Consider the following 18,381-nt stretch of genomic DNA (forward strand, 5'->3'; position numbering starts at 1 on the left):
CTCACCCCTCCACGTGAAGCCATATGCCATATTGCTCACAGAGCTCTTTTAAACGCCCAATCTTATCTGTGTGCCCCACTGCTGCAGTTCCTAGCATAAAACACACAAGAAAGGACATAAATATTTTCTGAGTCTTTACAGCATGATAAAAGCTTCTATATACAGTATCTCCCTTTAAGAGAAGTAATGTATCTGTTTTGTTGAGATTTACCTTGTAAACTGGCTTAAAATCAACCACTGCAAGCTGATTATTCAAGGATTATTCAAGTTTTGAAAAATAAAAAATCAAGCTTGCTGTCAATTTAAATCCTATGTATATCTATATACACTAATTTTCTATGTACTTGATCTGTTGTTTCAGAATATATTCAAGTTTCCCACCCAGACTGTGGGTTTGTCAATTTATACCAGTATTCTATCAACTTTTCCTTTATATATTTCAACGTTATATTCATAAGCATTTATACGTATTATATCTGAGTAGATGCCATGAATCATTACTATGAAGTCTATTTTATCTCATAGCAACCCTGCTGTAGTACTTTTGTTCCGTCAGCATTTGTCCAAGATGTGTATGTGTGCTCAGTTGTGTCTGATTCTTTGCGACCCAAAGGACTGTAGTCCGCCAGGCTCCTCTCTGTTCATGGAATTTTCCGGGCAAGATTACTGGAGTGGGTTGCTATTTCCTACTCCAGAGCATCTTCCCGACTCAGGGATCGAACACTCGTCTCTTGTGTCTCCTGCATTGGCTGGCAAATTCTTTACTGCTGCGCCACCTGGAAAGCCCTCGCTCAAGATATCCCTTACTTTTTGTCACTTTCTGGGTTATTTTTATTTAGATGTCCTCTATAAAAAATAGAGGGAGACTTCGGTTCAGTCCCTGGGTTGGGAAGATCCTCTGGAGAAGGGAATGGCAACCCACTCCAGTATTCTTGCCTGGAGAATTTCATGGACAGAGGAGTCTGGCAGGCTATAGTCCACAGGGTCGCAAAGAGTTGGACACGACTGAGCAACTTTCATTTTCTTTTACTTTCTATAAAAAATAACATGAATTTTTTTTAACCCAAGATGAGGTGTTGTTTAAATTTAGAAAGCATTCTGAAGTCAGCTTAAACACATTACACACGCTGACCCACCCCCTTGGCGACATTTACAAGACCCTCCTCATAGAACATGAGTAAAATGAAGAGTCAGCATGCTCCCAACTGTCCGAAATTTCCAGTTAGCAGAAGCCACCTAGTAAGATTTCAGATCTTCACCAACTAATTCAATGAATACAACTAAGACAACTGCTTCTCTTGTACGGGCTGTGCCAGGGAAAAGGCTGAAAACGCCATCTCCCAAACCCAAATCCATCTCAAATTAAAAAAAAAAAATCTTAAATGACACATTTAGTTTAGCCGAAACAAGATCAAAAGCCAAGGCATGGATTGTGTGACATGAGCCATCAAAACATAAAGCACATGCTGTGTTTAAGCGACCGGAGGCCACACTCGGATTCTCTTCACCTTGTGGCAATGTCAGCTGGCTCACCACTGGGATGTGGAGTCTGCTGACGGCAACGTGGTCACACTGGTAAGTCACTCAACCACATGTAAACTGAAGCCCCTCCCATTTGTTATGTGATTGATAGTACACTGGTTCTGTTTCTATTTAAATACATATACACTAAATCAGGCAGAAGAGACAGTTCTTCTGGCGGCAACAAGGTGGATGGATGCTTTTTCTGTTTATTATTGCTTTTTAATAATCAACTTTACTGATTGAAGTATAATTTAGTCATATAACTTCAGTCAATTCAATGAATTTTGACAAATGTATACAGTGTGTAACCAGCATCACCCCAAAAGTTCCCTCACTCCCCCCTGAAGTTTCACTCTTCTCTCCACTCCTCACTGGCCCCAGACAACTGTGATATGTTTTCTCTGCTGTAGTTTTATCTTCTTAGAATTTCATATAAATGGATCAAACACTATGTAACTTCTTTTGTCTTTTTGGCCCTTTATGTCTTGTGTCTTTTGGCCCTTAATTAGCATGCTTCTGAAATTCATCCATGTTGATATGTGTTTCAGTAGTTATTTCCATTTATTGCTATAGTAACCCATGATTTATTTATCCTATAATTTATTCATTCACCAGGGGAGGGGAATCTGGGTTGTTTTCAGGTAAGAAGATTGGATCTCTATAGCAGCCTAAAGGTTTCAGTTATTGTGCATCTGTACTAGTGTTTGGCACTGTATTTTTTTATATTCTCCATTCTAACAGATATATAGTAGTAGCTCATTGTTGTTTTAATTTGCATTTCTTTAATGACTAACAATGTTAAGCATTTTTTCAGTGCTTATATATTCATGTATTTCTTTGGTGAAGTCTTTACTCAAATTGCTTGTTCACTTTAAACACTGTATTATTTATATCCGTAATACTGAATTATAAAACCTCCTTATATATTTTGGATAGAGTCCTTTGTCAGGAAAATGTTTTGTCAATATCTCCTCCTAGTCTGTTACTTGCCTTTCCATTTTTTTAACATGGTCTTTTGAATATCATAAGCCTGGAGTGGGTTGCCATTTCCTTCTCCAGGGCACATTCCTGACCCAGGGATCAAATGTGTGTCTCCTGCTTGGCATTCTTTACCACTCAGCCACCTGACAGCAAAGTCATTCTTTTTCAGATTCTTCCATTAAGGTTATTACAAGATATTGAATATAGTTCCCTGGGCAGCAAAGGTTTTAACTTTTGATAAAGCCCAATTTATGGTTCTGCCTTTGTGTCCCAAGAAATCTGTCCTCAGCCAAGGTCACAGAGGTTTTCTATATGTTCTTCTAGAAATTTTACTGCTTTGGCTTTTATGTTCAGGTTTATGAACTATTTACAATTAACATCTTCATGTAGAATGAGGTAAAGGTTGAGGTTCAATTTTTTCTATATTGATATCCAATTGTTCCAAAACCACTGATGGATAAGACTATCCTTTTCCTTCTAAATTACCTTTGGAATCTTCGTAAAAAAAAACCCCAAGTGACCATATTTCTATGGGTAAGTCTATTTCTGAACTCTATTTTCTTCAGTTAAGCTCACGCTCTCTTATATGTCGCTGTATAGTAACTCTAAAAGTCAGACAAGGTAGGTCTTCCAATGCTGTTCTTTTTCACAATGATTTTCACTCATCTTAGAACATTTTACGACCATATAAATTTTAGAATCAGCTTATCCATTTCTATAAGAAATTGGAAGGTGCTAAGATTTTGGTATGGATTGAGTTGAATATATAGATTAATTTTGGAGAGATGTGACTTAATAATACCAATTTATTCAACCCATGTTGATGGCACACTGTTCCATTTATTTGGGTTTTCTTGAATTTCTCTCAGCAACATTTTGTAGTTTTCAGTGTATACTTCTTATATTATTTTGTTACATTTATCCTTGAAGGGTTTTTTGATGTCATTATGAATGGCCTTTAAAATCCAATTTCAATTGTTCATTGCAACCTTGATAGATCTGCTTATTAGTTCCAATGGCTGTTCGTGGTTTCCTTAGGACTTTCTATCTATACGATGATGCCATCTGTAAATAAAGACAGTTTTATTTTTCCTCTCTAATCTGTATGTCATGTAATTATTTTTCTTGCCTTACTGCACTGTCTAGAGCTTCAAGTACAATGCTGAATACAATTTGGTGAGCACAGCAGAAAGCGGTAGTTAACTTCCTGTCTCAAAAGTGGAGATTTAAAGTGTGACATTTAAAAATTCAATTTAGAAAGGAAGCACATGATGGAGTAGAAAAGCACTTACATCCTAAATGAAAAAGTATATACACACAAACAAGAACTCCCAAAACAAACCGACATTTTACATTCTTAAGACTTGATCTCTTTTAGGCTAAGTACCAATCTTCTTTTTTTTCCCCGATCCTCTATCCTGTATGTCCAAAATGAAAGATTCTGGTTCATGACACCTACCAGCATTTGCAACAAGCAGCAGGGGCAGTTTTCCTCGTTCTATGTCATCTTTAATCAGTTTCTCCAGGAAGGCAACATCCTGGGATTGAAAGACAAACCACAAAAACATGAGACAACCAGCATAAAAGCTATACAAGGAAAAATGATGACTTCTGAATGAAGCAGATACTCTCAAAATTGATCAAATTAGTTTTTCTCTTGACAATTTTCCTTTTCAATCCCTCTAATTATTGATGAGAAAACAAAATCATTTTACTTCAAGATTAACTAGAAAACTCAGTTAAATGAGATTAAAGTTAGAAACTACATACACAAAACCAACATTTCTCTACTTTAAAACATTTATGATTTAAAAAATTCTCTTAAACTGGCCTCCCTGCCACCACAAAAACAGTCAAAAATGTACCTCTAATGTCATGCCAACAAAGGTGCATCTAGTCAAAGCTATGGTTTTTCCAGTAGTCATGTATGGATGTGAGAGCTGGACCATGAAGAAAGCTAAGTGCCAAAGAATTGATGCTTTTGAACTGTGGTGTTGGAGAAGACTCTTGAGAGTCCCTTGGACTGCAAGAAGATCAAACCAGTCAATCCTAAAGGATATCAGTCCTGAATGTTCATTGGAAGGACTGATGCTGAAGCTCTAATACTTTGTCCACCTGATGTCAATCACTGGAAAAGACCCTGATGCTGGGAAAGATCGAAGGCAACAGGAGAAAGGGCTGACAGAGGATGAGATGGTTGGGTGGCATCACTGACTTGATGAACATGAGTTTGAGCAAGCTGTGGGAGTTGGTGATGGACAGGGAAGCCTGGAGTGCTGCAGTCCATGGGGTTGCAAAGAGTCAGATACGACTACAACTGAGCGAATGAACCGAGCTGAATGTTATTCAATGATGTATCTAAATCAGAAAACCTAACTACCTTGAAAAAGAAATGCAGAATCCTAAACCTATCCCTTCTGCTTCAGTATGTCTGAAAATAAGCAGAATCCAATCCCAAGGATTATGATAAACAACCTCACTTTCAAAATCTGCATTCATAAATCCAGGTAACAGTGATAAGCATTTGAAAGGGATGAGCTTTAGAAGGAATTTCTGGTGCTTAACTGAACTCCATGTTTCTACTTAAAGCAGGTGATACAGTGATTATAAGACTCCTTAAGAGCCAGGTGCTGCTCACCTTTATGCCAGTCAACCTGTGCGGACATTCAAACCTGGAAGCATGTATTAAACAACGGGAAGCTCTAAGCCACCCATGAATAATCTAATAACTATCTGGAGGCCAGTGAACAGAACCACAATTGAAAGGAAGATACAGTTTCAAAATACAATTCTTTCTTATTTTATGAACTTACCATCAGAGCTTATCTCTATATTTTACCATTGTAAACGTCACCATCAGAGCTTACCATCTGATGCTGGGATCCAAACACAGTGTTACAGGGCACCCGGCACAAGCAGGGGAAAGGCAAGCCAAGCTGCAGGAAGAAATGTGCAATTTCACAAGAAGGACCTTTGTCTCCATCCCCTCACGTCCCCAGAGACTGTGGTTCTAAGTCACAGCATTCTTTTAAAACAATCCCTCCCTTAGGAACACTTAATATATAAACATATAGATGTTAAAGTGTATCTAGAAAGTCAAGCCAAAAAAAGGAAAACAACTGGGGGGGGAGGTAAATTTCCAGGAGCTGTCTTTTAAAAGGATAAAGACAATGTAAAATTTTCTAAATGAGTCAACTAAATGAGTAACTATCAACTCATCTTCTAAATGAGTAACTATCAACTCATCTTCTAAATGAGTACCTAATCTTTGTTGTATTTTAGAATATGCCAAAAAAACTTTTCCAAATGGAGAAACAAGCTGAGCCTTTAGCGTTTTGGGGGGTAATTTAGGATCTTCCCTCCAAGGATTAGTGGTAAATAACACCTCCTAAAGGCATTCAAAGAATGACATATATTTGTGGGCCCACCCATTCCTAAAAAGCAATAAATATGGACTAACAGATGTACACATCTCAAGAGAAATGAAGTCAGTGCTATGGAGATGGTAATTGTCAGATAAATTTTATATTCTTAATTTTTAGCTTCCAAATCCTTAAGGAGATTATGTTTCAGGAATTTTTTAACATTTGAGCATATTGCTCTATATAACTAAGGCCTGTAAGCATTTACAGACCAAAAAGTCAACAAGCACTTTATTTACATTTTTTTCCTATAAAGAATCTTCGTTCTAAATTATGAACGTGAAACCCAAGTAAAACACACAATAAATAAATACAGAAATTAAAAATGAAAATGTCATCCCATTCTCCCCACCCCGCAGACCCCTCAACTCAGCCACCAATGTGTCACTGTCGGGCTTCCCTGGTGGCTCAGACGGGAAAGACTCGCCTGCAATGCAGGAGACCCGGGTTCGACCTCTGGGTTGGGATGATCCCCTGGAGAAGGGAATGGCTACCGACTCCAGTAATCTTGCCTGGGGAATCCCATGGACGGAGGAGCCTGGCAGGCTACAGTCCACAGTCACAGACTTGTACATGACTGAGAGACTAACATTACCCCATTAACAGGTTAGTACAGAACTTTCCAGATATTTTATAGGCAAAAATACAATGTATGTATATAAATATATTTTTCCAGGTATAAAAAAAATGCACATTAGCATGTACATCGTTTTAAAAACATGAACACCTGCCACCTGCCTTTCCCACTTAACATCCTCACACATCTTTTGAAGACTCGATTGTTCTCCCAAGACAGCTCTGAGACCTAAGAGCCTGGCTCACAGCAGGTACTCAATAAGTAATTTGTTTCATGTTTCTACAGAGGTATTATAAAATTCCTCATCTTGTATACCCTTAAGAAGAGGGTAGGATTTCTTTTTTTTTTTTTTTTGATGTGAAAATGGGTAAAAACACTCTGTATTGCTGACCTGATTTAGTCCATTTAGGTTAATATTTGCTGTTGCTGATTAGTCACCAAGTTGTGTCTAACTCTTTTTCAATCCCAGGGACTGTACCCCATCAGGCTCCTTTGTCAACGGGATTCTCCAGGCAAGAATACTGGAGTGGGTTGCCATGCCCTCCTCCAGAGAAGAAGAGGACACAATTTCTTGCCACCAGTGACCAAGGCTCAGAATCAACTCAACTCCCGAGTTTCCCCTATGTATTTCCTGGGACTCCTCCATCTTACAGAAGACAATCCCTCCAATCCTATGGGTTTTGCTTTAAAATGTTCTTGGCCAAGAGGCTTAACAAGTTCTTGATTCAAGGTAGCACCCTAATCAAGCTTTCATAAATTCTAGAAAAGGATAATGCTCTTTGATCTAATAATTCCAGACTGGCTCTGAAAATCCATCTGAGAAATATAACCCAAAGTATAGAAAAAGCTTGATGCACAAAGATGTCCATAACAGCACTAAACAAAGAGAATTTCCCAAAAATGGTCATAAAAAGCTAAAGAATACAAACACTCTAATTGCCCAAAAAGAAAAAAAAAAAGTTAAAATACTGTACACTCACTTGAAGGAATATCATGAAGCCATTAAAAATATACTTTACTTTGAAGAACTGATAAAACATGATATGCGCCTATTACAACGGTAAGTGAAAAAAGCCATGTATAGCCATGTAAAAACATACATGCCCTCTGACTGATCAAAGTCTGAAAATAAATAAAGTAAAATGTTGACTGTGGCTGCCTTTGGGTAACTAAAAAATACATATATATCTCTCTAAACTTATTAATACACATTCATATATAAAAATGACATAACACACATGTAAGAAAATCATTTTTCTTTTCACTTGAAAAAAAAAGTGGCTAAAGAAATGGGTCAACACACTTGAAAAACTCCTAGGACAGAACAAAGCATCGTTTCTTGAAACGACTGCCCTTATGCCACATTACCTGATTACAGAGGTACTGGCCCAGGCCAGGCCTAGCAGCAGCACTTAGATAGATCACAGGCTTCCTGTTATATAACACGTTGAACCCATCCACTACGAAGTCTTCGTAACGGGAATGGATGGCAAGCCTACAGATCTTTGCGAGTCCTTCTCTTTCTTCTTCGTGGAAATAAGCACAGCCATTTTCATACCTGTTAAGAGACACTCATATGTCAGTATGTTCTTACCTCTGATTTTATAAGTCCCAGTCTTATAACCATGGAAGTAAATCTTTTCTCAACCTAGAAACTGTCACCCAGACCAGTCAAAGGAGATAGGAATCACCCTCATCTCAGATGGCTGACAACTCATGGCAGCCGGAGGTTATAAAGAACAGAGGCAATGACCCTTCATCCACACTGAGCTCCAGGAACAGTAGGAACTAAGGAAAACCAGTAGGAAACAGGAATGCCTCAGGCACAAAAAGGCTGAAGGTCATGGATCGGCTTATTTCACCAGGAAGTCGGCAATGGATAATGTAGGCATGGTTTTTAGTAGTGTCAGCCCTAAAACATCCAAAGTAAGTAAAACTGTCAATAACGCTAGACAGGCTAAGTTTTGCTTTCACCATTATCTGCTTGGAACCTTTTATTCTTCTCCAACTCTAAACAGAAAGAGAGAATTTCAATTACAGGTGCTGGATTTTTATTAGAAGAAAATTTCTCCTTTGCCACATAGGCAAACTCATACTTTTGCCAGGCCAAGCTCTTTTCCACCATCTGAAAATGAGTCTCCCAAGTTATTAAACGTTCCAACGTTAGGTAAACATTCCTTTTCCATAAAAGTAACAGCATAAATAAACACAAAATACCACTGGTCTTGTATCTTCTACCAACTACATACTTTGCTAGAATTCCTTAATAATGACAGTATTTATCACTGTATAAAGCAAATCAATTTCACAACACATACTCATCTTCCTTATAACAGCATTTCCTTTCTACTAAAACACAGCTAATACTTTAAATAAAAATGCTCGAATCCAGGGACTTCCCTGGTGGTCCAGTAGTTAAGAATGGGGGCATGGGTTCAATCCCTGCTCGAGGAACTAAGATCCAGCATGCCACACAGCATGGCAAAAAAAAAAAAACTCCCCAAAACTTGTCTCCATTTCACTGCTACATCTTCTATCAACATGTGCCAACTAGGAATCTTCTTTTTCTTTCTTTATTTTTATTTTTTTAAAATCATGGAAGTATGATAACACATTTATAGGAGACGTAGAAAATACAGAGTAAGGTTACATAGAGTTCTACTATATATAGTAACAAATAAGAAACTGTGGACATTATTCAACAGTACAGGCTCATGTTCTTAGCTCTTCACACGTATTAATTCATTGGTTCATTTAATCCTCACAACAATGTCATCAGCTGATATTAAGGCTATCTCCATTGCACAGATAAGTAAACTGAGGCATGGAGTGGTTAAGTAATTCTTCCAAAAGGAAAGGGAAGAGGCAGATCTGATTCTAGGCAGCACAGCTCCAGAAGAGAGACTTCTCACAGTGCATATCCAACTCATAAATGCCTTTACCGGAAACTAAAAACTTATTACCTGAAAATTCTGCAGAGCCATAAGGTAGTGTCTGAAAGTATCCTAGTAGTAAGTTTTCTCAGCTTCTCTTTATCCAGAGTTGAAATGTAAGCTCCCAGACTATGCCCCAACAAAGATATATGACCTTGTTCTCCAATATTCTGAATTCTGTTAATCAAAATATATTAGATTTTAAAAAAGGTATTAGTCTAAGCATAAATAAATAAAACTTAGAGACACAGTATTCCACAAAAATTTCTGTCACATTTGAAATGCACTTAATGGCCTAGAAGGCAGAAATTGAGATAAATTTAGAAAATTCAATGTGTAATAAGGTATTAATAGCTTAGGGAGAAATTTTCTTTCTGAATTCAAGTCCTAGGAGATAAATATCCTTTTTATTGAATACCAACTAACTACACAAACTGTTTTTAAATAATTTTCTCCAAAAAAGTTTCTTAAAGACTAGCTGTAAGAATTATGGAGAGTAGAGCTGAGATAAAATGTGCAGAAAACAATTTAAGAATCAATGGATGAAGATAAATTCCCTGCATTAAATAGCTATTTATAACAATTCACCAAATTCAAGGGGAACTAGGTATTGTTTTGCATATAATTAAAGTGGATGGACTAATTTCTCTTATAAAGAATAAATATAATAATGAAAATGACAAAAAAATCAACAGGATTCTGAGCAGAGACAGTTCATAGAAAAGGAAATATAAATGGGTCTTAAAACATACAAAAAAGACACTTAACCTGATTCTTAAGAAAAATGCAAACTAAAGCTATGCTAAAATATCATTTCTTACCTATCAGACTGGCAACAATCCTTAAGTTTGCTAATACCCTTGTAGGTAAAGGTATGGGGGGAAAACTCTCACACACACAGAATGGGAATGTGAATGGGCACAATTCCATGAAGGGAAATGTGGCAATATCTGTCAAATTTACAAATACACAAACTTATTCGGTCTAGCAATCCCACTTCTAGGACTTTAATCTCCAGAAACACTACTTTGAGGAAATGACACATGTGCAAAGTTACTAGCTGCAGGAATGTTTGTAAGAGTAAAACATGAATCGGAGACTAGTTAAATAAAATATGGCTCACCCACTGAGTAACACTGTGTACATGTTCAGTCGTGTCCGACTCTTTGCAACCCCGAGGACCGCAGCCCACCAGGCTCCTCTGTCCATGGGGTTTTCCAGGCAAGAGTACTGGAGTGGGTTGCCACTTTCTCCTCCAGGGGGTCTTCCCGACCCAGGGGTCAAACCCACGTACCCTGCACTGCAGGTGGAGTCTTTACTGCTGAACTATCAGGGGAGCCCCAGAGCAACATTAAACAGCTTAAATAAAGGAGAAAGCTCCTTGTGGACTGCTATTCCAGGAACTTTAAGACATTAATGAAAAAAGCAAGACACAGAACAACATGCAGAGTATTTTGGTCCTGGAAGCAGTAAGCATAGACATCTGGCTTGGGTGTACGTTACGTGTACATGAAGTATCTCTGAAGAATACACAAGAAACTAGCAACTTATCTCTAGCAAGGAGAACAAGCTAGGGAGGGAGAGGTAAGAAGGAATACTGCCTTTGCATATATACCTTTTCTATCTTTTGAAATCTGAACCCGAAGAATGCATTACTTATTCTAAAAAACATTGTATTTAAAACAATTAAAGAGAAAATAAAACTAGATAAATTGCTTGATAGATGCATGAATGGAAATAAGATAAACAGATGATTCACAGATGGCGTGTCCTGCCACCAATGAATTCAGCTGCAGTACTTCTCAACAATCAAAAGCCCAGGAACAGAAGCAGTCAGAAATAGAGAAGCACACAGCAGCTACCCTCTGGCCCCTGCGCCAGCCCCTCCCTAAGACACAAGACCATAAAAATGACAAGGTTTTAGTTTTAGTAAATGATTTCCTTTTACAAAATACATTATCTAAAACATGTCAACGTCTCCCTGAAGGAAGTGAATGTTGTTGTAACTTCATATATAATCTGGAATGAAATAAGGCTTATTATTGCAGCAACTTGTATGAATGTAATCATTATCAAAATCAAGAACACATATACTTTCAAAGAGAAGTTGCCAACCGTTCTCCATTACCGGGTGCTCTGGGGCTCCTCGTCTTCATCTCCGTGCATCAGATTCTGAACTAACTGGAGGATGCTCACCATGTCTTGTCCACTGCGGAACAGAAAAACAGTTGACAGACAGGGGAAACAGCACATGCCACCCCCTCCCCTCACCACCAGTCTCTATTTCTCTTGTCTAAACTAGCTTTGATATCGTCTTGTTACAACAGAAATAATGTTTTTTGAGATACAGTATACACCATCTTGTTTTTTAAAAATAAACCTTAAGTTATCAACTGAATTCTGAATATAACCACATGTACATTAAAGTATTAGTTGCACTGCTCGCTTCGGCAGCACATATACTAAAGTATTAGTTGCTTAGTTGTGTCCGACTCTTTGCGACCCCATGGACTGTAGCTCTCCAGGCTCCTCTGTCCATGGAATTCTCCAGGCAGGAATACTGGAGTGGGTAGCCATTCCCTTCTCCAGGAGATCTTCCCAACCCTGGGATTGAACCTGGGTCTACTGCATTGAGGCAGATTCTTGATCATCTGAGCCACCACGAAGCCCCTTACTTGTGATTAATTAAATCTACCTGAATGTAAATTTGATTTTTAAAAATTTCACTAGCTTTAGCAGTATTTCTCTACCAGTTCATTTGAGTCTTGGACACTGCTTAGTAAGCATGTTATAAGGGCAAAAATAGGCCTTCTAAGCTGCTGAAAAATCACAAAAGCAGCAAGAGTACGCCAATACCACTGGTGTATCTAAGTTCCCTCCACGCGGGATTCCTGCCTGTTTGTTCTAATAGAGTTAAACATGAAACGCAAGCATCGCTTATTACCACCTCTTCCCCAAACTGGAGAAACTGGAGATTTTCTTGGAGTATAAACAGACTTACTTCTGTCCAAGATAAGTTTTTAAATGCTCATTACATGAGGAGGTGGAAACATGAGAAGAATGTGAGTGGTGCAGTTGTTAGCAATGGCAAGGTGACTTGCAAAACATGTGATGTCAAAATGCTACCACTCTATTAATGAGGTGACATAAAAAGTTCTCCCTTTTGAAAAACAATGTCCCCAAACCCATCTTCCTCACAGTTCTGACCTTCACATGTGAGAGACTCTGGTCCTTAAACTTTATGTAGAGATGAGGCCAGGTGACCTTCAGGAAACCCTACATTACAAAACTATGAGGACGCCATTCGATCATGAAAAACACTGAGCTCTGCACCTGGGAAGTCGGCTCTCGGATGTGGCTATTAACATTATTAGTGTGAACACCCTGGACATGTGTCATTAATGCATTCCCATTCTGAGAATTACAGATGTTCCTGGCAGTATTTCTTCTAGGGAAACTTCTGCAAGATGAGTAGAATGCTACAATTCCCTTCAGAGGGCCCAGAATGAGGAGACTTATAAGATCTGGTTCCTGTTCTCAGCTGGAAAATGAACTTCACCCATTGAAGACCTCCAGTCAGTATCCTCCATCCACTGGGATCCTTCTTCTGTTCTTTTGCAATCTTGTACATATTTATATTCGGGTCAAAGGACAACTTAAGGGAGTTGTACTATTTACCTATGTACAGTTTCCTGGTTATAAAAAAAAATAATAAGTTTGTCCGAAGGAAACTGGGCCAGGACTTAAACTCCAAATTAAGTGCTAACATCCTGTAAAAACTGTTGACTGGATAACTACTTATTTTCCTGATATTTTCCCTGCCACTTCAAACCACAAACATGTGACAGATTTCCTTTAGCTACCAAAAAATAAATCACTCTACTAATAAATGAGCTGATATTTTCCTTTCATTTTCCTTTCCTCACTATATAATACAGTGGTAAATTTTATCAAGTTAAAATAACTCTCACAATAAAGCTCAGTCTACCAAATAGATTGCTGTTTTCAAGGATGAAACAAGTATGATAGTTGAGTTATAGTGTGAGTCTGAATATGCTTCTAAGAGGTTGTGTTAAACTCTGAATGGGGAAGGGGGAGAAACAGTAGGTACAGCATCATCACCAACCAGCCAACAGCATTTCAGTTTTCTGATGACACATTGCATAGAACTCTCAATTTGCTTTGTGTTCATTAGAATTGTAAATCAGTGACGGTAAAATCTTGGTTTAAAGAAAATGTACACCCCACGTAAAGGTGCTTGTCTTTTTTTTTAACTTTTTATTTAATACTGGAGTACAGCTGATTAACAATGCTGTGATAACTTCAGGTGGACAGCAAAGGGGCTCAACCATACATATACACGTATCCACTCTGCCCCAAACTCCCCTCCCATAACACTGAGCTGAGGTTCCCTCTGCTCAACAGTGGGAAAAGTGCTCCTCTCCCTTGCCACCTACCTGCCTTGCAGTGGCCCTGGAATATCCCCTGATAGGAGCTTCTTTCCATTTTCCTCCTCTGTTCTTCTAATTTAAGGGAAATAAAAAATTGTTATATTTCTAACACTGGAGCATGAACATGTGATAATGCTGCTCATAAGCTCTAGTAACTGATGTGGGATTTGAAACACACATTCCCCCCACCCCCACCCATCTCAGCCCCCCCAGGCTGGGGTATAGTTTAATTTCAGGAAAAGAATACTAAAAAAAAAATAATAATACTTCAACCCATTTCTTGTTTACTTGATGTACTATATGACCTGAATATACAGTAAGAAGTATTTATAGAGTCAAGTTAATATATTAAGTAAACTTTTAATAGGCAGAACTGAAAATTATAAGTCCTGCACCTCAATTTCAAAATCCTTTAATGATAAAGCACCTTCCACTCAAGACAAACACCAGTTTTAAAGTCAGCTGCAGCTAAGCATGATGTTCTGAAAGCAAGAGGTGTCTTTAACAGCAGGAAACCAGTGCCACCAGTTTCGCAGCAGGTTGAACATGTTTAATGGGGTCACGTCTGTTCCACAGGCTCACCTCTGACTGTCCTCGAGCATCTTCATGGCCTCCTTCAAGTTTTTTCCCATTTCAGCTAGAGTAGGGTCTGCTATCTGGAAAAAAATTTTTCAAAAGGTTAAATGTTAACAACCTTCTATTACTTCCACAACAGAGTTCATCAAGAAAAAAACTGTAAGTCCATTTTCTTCTGGATTTATTATAATATACTCGGGTTATTAAGCACATGCTTGATTTCAAAATTCCAACAATTCAAGGTATAACATGAAAAAGTCCCACTCCCCCGGGGAGGCCACTTTTGACATCTATCTCTCCAAGACTCCCTTTACTCATGTGCGCTTCTCCACATTGCTTTTTTTCTGTTTTACAGTGAATATGGTTCCACATCAGTGGGTCCACTTCATTCTCCTTAGCGGTTATACCTTTTTGCATGTGAGGGATGTATTATAGTTTATTTAACAGTTCTGAATTAATGGACCTTTTAGGTTACTTGAGTTTTCCACTATTAGAAGAAGGTCCAGAAAAGTTCAAATAGCACACTATTTGTTTTACAGCTGTAGTAGGCTGAAAAATGGGGCTTCCCTGGTGGACCAGAGGTAACAATCTGCTTGCAATGCAGGAGATACGGGTTCGATCCCTGGGTTGGAAAGATCCCCTGGAGAAGGAAATGGCAACCCACGCCAGTGTTCTTGCCTGGGAAATCCCATGGACAGAGGAGCCTGGAGGGCTATAATCCATGGGGTCGCAAAGAGTCGGGTACTGCTTAGCGACTAAACCACCACCACCGAGCTGAAAACTAGCCCCCCAAAAGATGTTCATATCCTAATCCCTAGAACTTGTGAATGTGTGTCCCTTACGTGACAAAGTCTGTGCAGATGTGATTAAACTATGGATCATCCAGGTGAGCCCTAAGTGCAACAGCATGAACCAACAGGACAGAACAGGAAGGAGACCACACGTGACCACAGAGAGCAGGTGATGTGTAGACAGAACAGAGGGAGGTTTGAAGATGCTGCCCTTAAAACTGGAGTGATGGGACCCCCAATAAAGGCAGGGTGGCTGGCAAGCAACATAAGCTGGAACAAGAAAGCAAGGGACACACCTCTGGAGGGAGTGTGCCCTGCCATCCCTTGATTTCAGTTCAACGACAATGATTTCAAACTTCTGGCCTCCAGAACTGAGAGAGAATATATTTCTGTTGTTCTGAGCTACCCAGTTTGTGCTAACAGGTTACAGCAATCACATGAAACTCCTACAGTCAAGAATTTGCAAGTGCTTCTAAAACCTCCAGACAATTACCCAAACTGGTAATAGTGACGTAGCCAAAGAATCAGAGGGAGTCTTTATCATTCATGTCCTTTTGGATTTTAGTACCAAGTGTACATCTACCTCCCATTCAAAACATAGACGGAACTAAATTTTTTAAATTCTCGCAGAAATAAAACATTCACTCTTTCTTAACATCTCTATAACAATTTTTAGGGAGACAGCCTTGTTGCCTTGAATCTCTATGTAGTATGAGTTGAGTTATAAACAATTATAGAAGCTCTCTTTTGGTCCCCTCTTAATCAAGTGTACTTCACGTGCATTTATCTGCATTTTCTTCCTATTGTCTACTGTGCCTAGTAATAGTTTATCTTATGTAGATGTGCAATGAGTATTACCTTCAGTATTGCATTACCTCCTCAAAATTGTGTTGTTTTTCTTAAAGAAATTCTACTGTTAACCAGTGTGAGAATACTGGAGTGGGTAGGCATTCCCTTCTCCAGGGGGTTTTCCCCATCTACGGATCAAACCTGCATCTCCCACACTGCAGGCGGATTCCTTACCGTCTGAGGCACCAGGGAAGCCCCAGTGTAAGTATCAGAAAATGTCAAATCAAGAAGGGACCTTAGGGGTCTAGCCTAGGAATTGCCAATCTGCGTACTTTTGAGCCTTAAGACTCTTGGGAAGAACTTTAGGGAGAAGGGACTTGGCAGCAGCCTGGAGCTTCCAGCTCTGCTCCCCTTTAAGGAGATCAGCTCTGTTTTTAACAACAGGGTTTTGAGTCAAGTTTCCAAAAAAGCAAAAGTATAGCATGAAAGCCTCTGTTTCCAGTCTAACATTTTAATTATTTATAAAACTCACTTATTTTTACCCGCACTGCACGGCAAGTGGGATCTTAGTTCCCCAACCAAGGATGGAACCAGTGCCCCCTGCAGTGGAAGTACAGAGTCCTAACTACTGGACCGCCAGGCCAGGGAAGTCGTGGTGTCACATTTCAGAGAGGAAACTAAGACTTAGAGAAAGACAGTGACTTGCCTAGGCTCATGGAACTAATAAAAGACGGAGAGCTGCCAGAATCCTGGTTTCCTGATCTGTTTCTGCCTCTATTACATCACACTGATTCTACAAGAGGTTAGAAAAGAATCACGTAGCCACATCCGACCTAATTTTTTACAAAAGATAGAAAAATCACTTAAAAAACAACAGGCGTTTCCAATAAAAAGCACAATTTAAATATAACCACAAGATGGGTGAGAGAGCAATCTAAAAGGTCTCCTTGTTCTTCCTTAACAATTCTGAGTAGGACGAGGAACAAGATAATGGTCAAGAGAAGTGATCTTGCTCCCCGGTCTGCTGGTCAAGGTCCTTACACCCACATCTCCTGTGACACTCCAACCTCTGAGCATCTGGCCAAATGCAAAGACAAGCAGTTTGCTTGATCAGTTACTCTTCCCTGTTTCATGCTCATAACATCTGTGCCGTCTGAAACGTCCCTGTGCCTTTTATCTACTGCTGACCACCTATTTCTGGCGTGCTGCGATTCATGGGGTCGCAAAGAGTCGGACACGACTGAGCGACTGAACTGAACTGAACCACCTATTAAATCAGGATCCACCACTTTCAAGAAACCCTTATGAATAAAATCCCTTTCACTTTTTCACATCCCCTCTAATGATGTCGATACCATTTTTTCCTAAATCAAACATCTGGACTCACTGCCTGACAAACGACTGTACTAACATTTACAGGGACAGCAGGACGGAAGGCTTGAGCCTGGGGCCATTCTCACATGTACCTGCCCAATCTCTCACACCCCTCACTGGGAGCTGTGCTACAGGTGGTCTGCCCAGGACAGGTATTCTCCCCAGCAAGATCACGTGCTTCTTGAAGGCAGCTATTCAGATTCCCACTGATTTTGCCTTCTCTTATAGGCCTAAAGGGCTTCCCTGGTCACTCACTGGTAAAGAATCTGTCTGCAAGGCAGGAGATGCAGATTTTATCCCAGGGTGAGGAAGATCCTGTGGAGAAGGAAATGGCAACCCACTCCAGTATCCTTGCCTGGAGAATCCCATGGATAAAGGAGCCTGGAGGGCTAAAGTCCATGAGGTTGCAAGAGTCAGACACAACTCAGCAGCTAAACAACAACAGGCCTAAAATGTCTAAAGTCAGCCTGAGTCTTGGATTGCCATATTGCCTCCGAAACCCCTCAGGAAGGCACAGCATATTGGATATCAACATATTGGCTCTAAGTTCAACACAGCTAACTTTTCCTATAAGACTGAACAGATTTTTCAGTTAAGAATAGACAAAGTAGTTGACTTAAGAAGCTGCTTCATATGATAATACTTATTTTTAAACATCAGAATCACATGTGATGACAAGACGCTGACACTGAAAGAGGCAGGAGGGAAGTGCAGCTTCATATTTCCCCATCTGAGTCTCTCTCTCTCTCTCAAGAGCACACATTCATTGAGTGGAAAGGCTGACATTTAAATTGTTCTTGCTCCTACTCTCTTTTAGGGAGTGAAGTGGGGGCAGGGGGTGGGGTAGTGGATGGGTAAGGAAAATAGCACGTTTAGTTAAATGTGAACAGAATGTGACTCCAATGCTATAGACCCGCATGGGCTTGTTCTGTTAACAGGATAATCCAAAATATAAAACATTAC

General features: G+C 39.4%; 1 protein-coding gene across 1 annotated transcript in view; it reads right to left on the minus strand.

The window, feature by feature from the left end:
- The window catches only part of PDXDC1 (pyridoxal dependent decarboxylase domain containing 1), a 53,615-nt gene that overhangs the window by 20,779 nt on the left and 14,455 nt on the right, over positions 1-18,381 (minus strand). Inside the window, exons 2-9 of the mRNA XM_061152883.1 lie at positions 14,471-14,544; positions 13,895-13,960; positions 11,566-11,646; positions 9,468-9,614; positions 7,873-8,062; positions 5,373-5,441; positions 3,965-4,043; positions 6-90 (exon numbers count right to left, since the gene is read on the minus strand). Of these exons, the coding sequence (XP_061008866.1) occupies positions 6-90; positions 3,965-4,043; positions 5,373-5,441; positions 7,873-8,062; positions 9,468-9,614; positions 11,566-11,646; positions 13,895-13,960; positions 14,471-14,544 (791 nt within the window). The remainder of the gene's footprint in view (positions 1-5; positions 91-3,964; positions 4,044-5,372; positions 5,442-7,872; positions 8,063-9,467; positions 9,615-11,565; positions 11,647-13,894; positions 13,961-14,470; positions 14,545-18,381) is intronic.

The sequence above is a fragment of the Dama dama genome, chromosome 10 (genome assembly GCF_033118175.1).
Source record: "Dama dama isolate Ldn47 chromosome 10, ASM3311817v1, whole genome shotgun sequence".
Lineage (NCBI taxonomy): Eukaryota > Metazoa > Chordata > Mammalia > Artiodactyla > Cervidae > Dama > Dama dama.